This window comes from Cibotium barometz, chromosome 66 (assembly GCF_041138505.1).
Source record: "Cibotium barometz isolate CiBa-2024 chromosome 66, ASM4113850v1, whole genome shotgun sequence".
NCBI lineage: Eukaryota > Viridiplantae > Streptophyta > Polypodiopsida > Cyatheales > Cibotiaceae > Cibotium > Cibotium barometz.
In genome coordinates this window covers 14,041,857-14,045,644 of record NC_141111.1, presented here as the reverse complement: position 1 = coordinate 14,045,644, position 3,788 = coordinate 14,041,857, and the positions used below count along the sequence as shown (strand labels likewise).

At 38.3% G+C, this 3,788-nt stretch overlaps 1 protein-coding gene across 1 annotated transcript; it reads left to right on the top strand.

Annotated features, from left to right (window-relative positions):
* Positions 1-1,031: 1,031 nt before the first annotated feature.
* Positions 1,032-1,734, top strand: LOC147602792 (hydrophobic protein RCI2A-like). Its single transcript, XM_086797529.1, has 2 exons — positions 1,032-1,181; positions 1,548-1,734. The coding sequence occupies exons 1-2, from the start codon at positions 1,101-1,103 to the stop codon at positions 1,629-1,631; spliced, it is 165 nt and encodes a 54-aa protein (XP_086653655.1). The 5' UTR covers positions 1,032-1,100; the 3' UTR covers positions 1,632-1,734.
* The last annotated feature ends 2,054 nt before the right edge of the window (positions 1,735-3,788 follow it).

The window sequence follows — 3,788 nt, the reverse complement described above, 5'->3', positions numbered from 1 at the left end:
CATCATCTCCTCTGCAATACATCCATCACCCTCTCATCTATGTAACACACATGTTAGTGTCAATTAAAAAGATGGAATTAAAAAAGAGAATTTCTTAAAGGAGGCTAGAGGATCACAAGTTGATAATGGTAAAATATCAAAGGGCCACAAAATAAGAAAGTATAAATGCTTAGGAGAAAAGTAAAGTAAATTAGGCAAGAAAGATATCTTAGATTATAGCATCAAAATCATGTTTTGTTGAATATGTGAGGACTAGGCAAAAATTTACAATGGGAGATAGTGTACAAAGCAAAAGTAGAAGAATAAAGTTAAAGGGAAGTATTAGTTCATTTTTAAATTCAATTTAGAAAAGTCAAAGGTGAAAGGAAAAGCTTTGAATAATATGAGCAAAGCCTTTTGCATGTTGGATCTACATGCTCTTAGGAAAGTGGGGGGCATAAAATAATGACAAGGACATGTTATCAACACAGAGAGAAAGTGATCCGTATAGTGAGGAAGGGGATGGATCAACTAGCTGCCATCCATGTTTCATGTTGCTTGCTCTATCACATGTGCTATCGACACCTAGAAAGAGAAAGGGATCCATATAGTGGTGAAGGGGATGCATGAGCTAGTTGGCATCTGCTCTTCATGTTGCTTGCTCCATCACACTTGCTCTTTTGCTTCCCCTCCAAGGCTTCATTGTCGGTGTTGCCAAGTTTTCTCCCTCTTGTTGTTTCGTGAAGTCGAGTTTTCTCTATTGTTGTTCCATCAAGTTTGCTTTTGGATCCGAGTTTGATTTGCTTTACCAAGCTTCTTAATTGCAAAAGATATGGCAAACTTTGGTAGATCCCATTCACATGGGGGATGCACATTGTTGAAGGAAATGAGATGCCATCCATGTGTCATGTCGTTGCGCTCTACTTTTTGGGAGATGCTGCCAAGCATTTCTAAAGTTCAGGTTTCTTTATTTAGGATTTCTTTCGCTTTGCATGTTACAAACCTTCAGAACTCTAGTCCTCAGCTGCGCTTATTTATTTATTTGGCCACCCAACAATCTATTGTACCATACTGCTCAGACTCTCCCATATTTCCAATATCGGCGGACAGTTTTCCTAGCCATGACAGCTGCCACTTTAGTCGAAATATTGCTGGCGATCATCCTCCCACCTCTGGGAGTCTTCCTCAGATATGGCTGCGAAGTATAAGATCTTATCTGCACTCAGATTTACTGTTTTCTAATGCAACTCTCGACCGCAACACAACGTGTACTACTGTGAAACTAGTGTAATCACAGAGATTTAACTTCATCGGATTAAGTCGCTAGATTTGCAAGTGTAGAAGCGATTTCTTTTCTTTACGATGCGTCGTCCAGCTGTGAATTGGTGCTTTCAACTGTCTCTCGCTCTAGAATTGGGACATTATAAGCAACCCATTTGGCAGATCTTGATTGAAAAGCCTTCTAAAGTGGAAGGCTTCAAGAGCTTTTTATTGCAGAATGGTTTGGCTCCCATACATGAAGACATCTTATTGATCCATTTGTTGTTTTCCTGTCTTCTCATGTGTAGGTGGAGTTTTGGATATGTCTGGTTCTCACATTGCTTGGATATATTCCAGGGATTATATGGGCCCTCTATGTACTTGTGAAGTAGTGCACTGCCAGTCGATCAATACCTTCTTCAGATTTTTTGATAGAGTGGAATTTGCATATTTCTTGTACCCATGTAAGTTCTTGAATAAATGTGACTTAACAGCCTGGCTAATGTTTAGTAATGTTGGGTTTAAACCTCTCTTGCTACCACATTTTTAAATTATGATTATTCTTCTCTCCATCCGTGTGCTCAATCGTTAGTTCTTCCCTTAAGTACCTCTCCATTTGGCAATTTATGTGAAATTTCCACCTTGATTTTCCTTTTACGAGAGCATTTTCAATGTTTGGGTCAGATGAGTAATGTTTCACTTGAATGACTTCTTGTTTAGCTACAAGGTAGGGAAGCAATGTGTTGCAATGGCATAATATTGATTGAATGATTGCTTGATCAAAAAATGTGAATGCATATATTTGAAGAGAGGGAGGAGAGAGAGTTGATGCATGCATCTTCCCACATGAAGGTGCCCCCCCCCCAAAAAAAAACCCCGCCTCCCCTTCCTTCACCTCTCTCTCTCTCACACACACACACACACACACACATGCGGGCGCACACATTCACACCGTATACTGAAATACTGGCCACACATGTAATATATATATACACACAAAGACGCACATTGTATACTCAATGATTGGCCACACATGTATATATATATATACACACAGAGACGCACACTTAACCTACTACGACTGTTTACAGCATCCCATCATGTACCATATAAAACTCGGTCTTACCATGCACAAGACCAACCTTTTTTGAGTGTTTTAAGCCATTCCACCCATGCCTGAGCCATGGCTCCTAAATACCATATGTAAACATCTAATAAGGTTGCACCACCCCACTTTTTTGTTGTAGTAACATGTTAAGGCTGCTCTCTCTCTCTCTCTCTCTCTCTCTCTCTCTAAAAAAACATCTAATAAGGCTGCACCACCACTCTTTTTTGTAGTAGTAACATGTTATAGGCTGCTCTCTCTCTCTCTCTCTCTCTCTCTCTCTCTCTCTCTCTCTCTCTCTCTCTCTCCATGCTAATTATTGACATTTATCACCTAAATTTGGTAAAAAATTGTCAAAATCAGTGAGTAATTATGTTTTAAGTAGCGGCTATTGATATCATTATCGATATGACCATTGATAAAAATGTCAAAAAAAGAGCATAAATTGTGCATGGAAAATCATAGAAAATTTTGTAGATACGGATGTCATAGCTTGGTATATGGAAAAAAAACGTCATTAAAAAACCCATTGATAATGGAGACACAAGAAAGTAATGCAAAATTTAATCAAATTTGGCCAATGTATGTATACATAACATAAGAAAAAGTGTTTTGCATTGTTTGTTTAAATATAATGAATCATATGGTTCGTCATTGTCACTTTTATGTCCAGATCATCTATGCTCTATGGCCATGCCTTGGAGATCGTGTGTGTTTTAGTTGAGCTCTCCTATATTAGTATATGAAAGAGGCTCAAACTATCCTCATCTCAGCAATAACTATTGGAGGTGTATTTCAGGTACTAGCTCCTTGCAATACATGCATTAGTAGCTCGTCATTTATTTCTTACTCTACTCCTAGCTTTTCAAATACATGTTGCTTTTGAGGTGAGACTTGAATGACATACCCACCAATTCTTTTACACTTGACCAGGTTGGAAAACGACTTGAGAAGATAAAGTACACTTACAAAACCATTCCTAAGTCCTAACAAGCTATGTTTAATTGAGGGAAAATATGCAAGAGAATTGAAAAAGGAAATTCGTACTTGTGCACAATGTACAGGGAGAACAAAAGTATCTATCAAGTCATCCCAAAAATTTATCAAGTCAGTGGCAAAAAACCCACCCACTTCCTTTCTTACTATCTTGAGCATGACTACAAATGACTTTGAACCATTTCACATGAAGTAAAAAACTCTAAAGTTTACAAAATCCACTTGCAAAATGTCTTGAATGGTTACATAATCCATTTCTCATGCAATGACATTTGTATCCCTTGCACTAGATTTACTATCTTGTGAGAAGTTGACCATGACTCCTTGATCAAAGGTGATGTGCTTCACACATCGACCTTCTCCACTCGAAAGTGCCAAGCATAAGCCCACATTGCATTGAACGAATGATACTACAACCTATTGCTACTTCTTCTTCCCTCCTCATCAC

Excerpts from the sequence above, each read along its gene's own strand:
- LOC147602792 (XM_086797529.1), top strand. The coding sequence starts at position 1,101 with ATGACAGCTGCCACTTTAGTCGAAATATTGCTGGCGATCATCCTCCCA. Across the intron at positions 1,182-1,547 it reads TCCTCAGATATGGCTGCGAA|GTGGAGTTTTGGATATGTCT; the intron begins GTATAAGATCTT and ends TCTCATGTGTAG.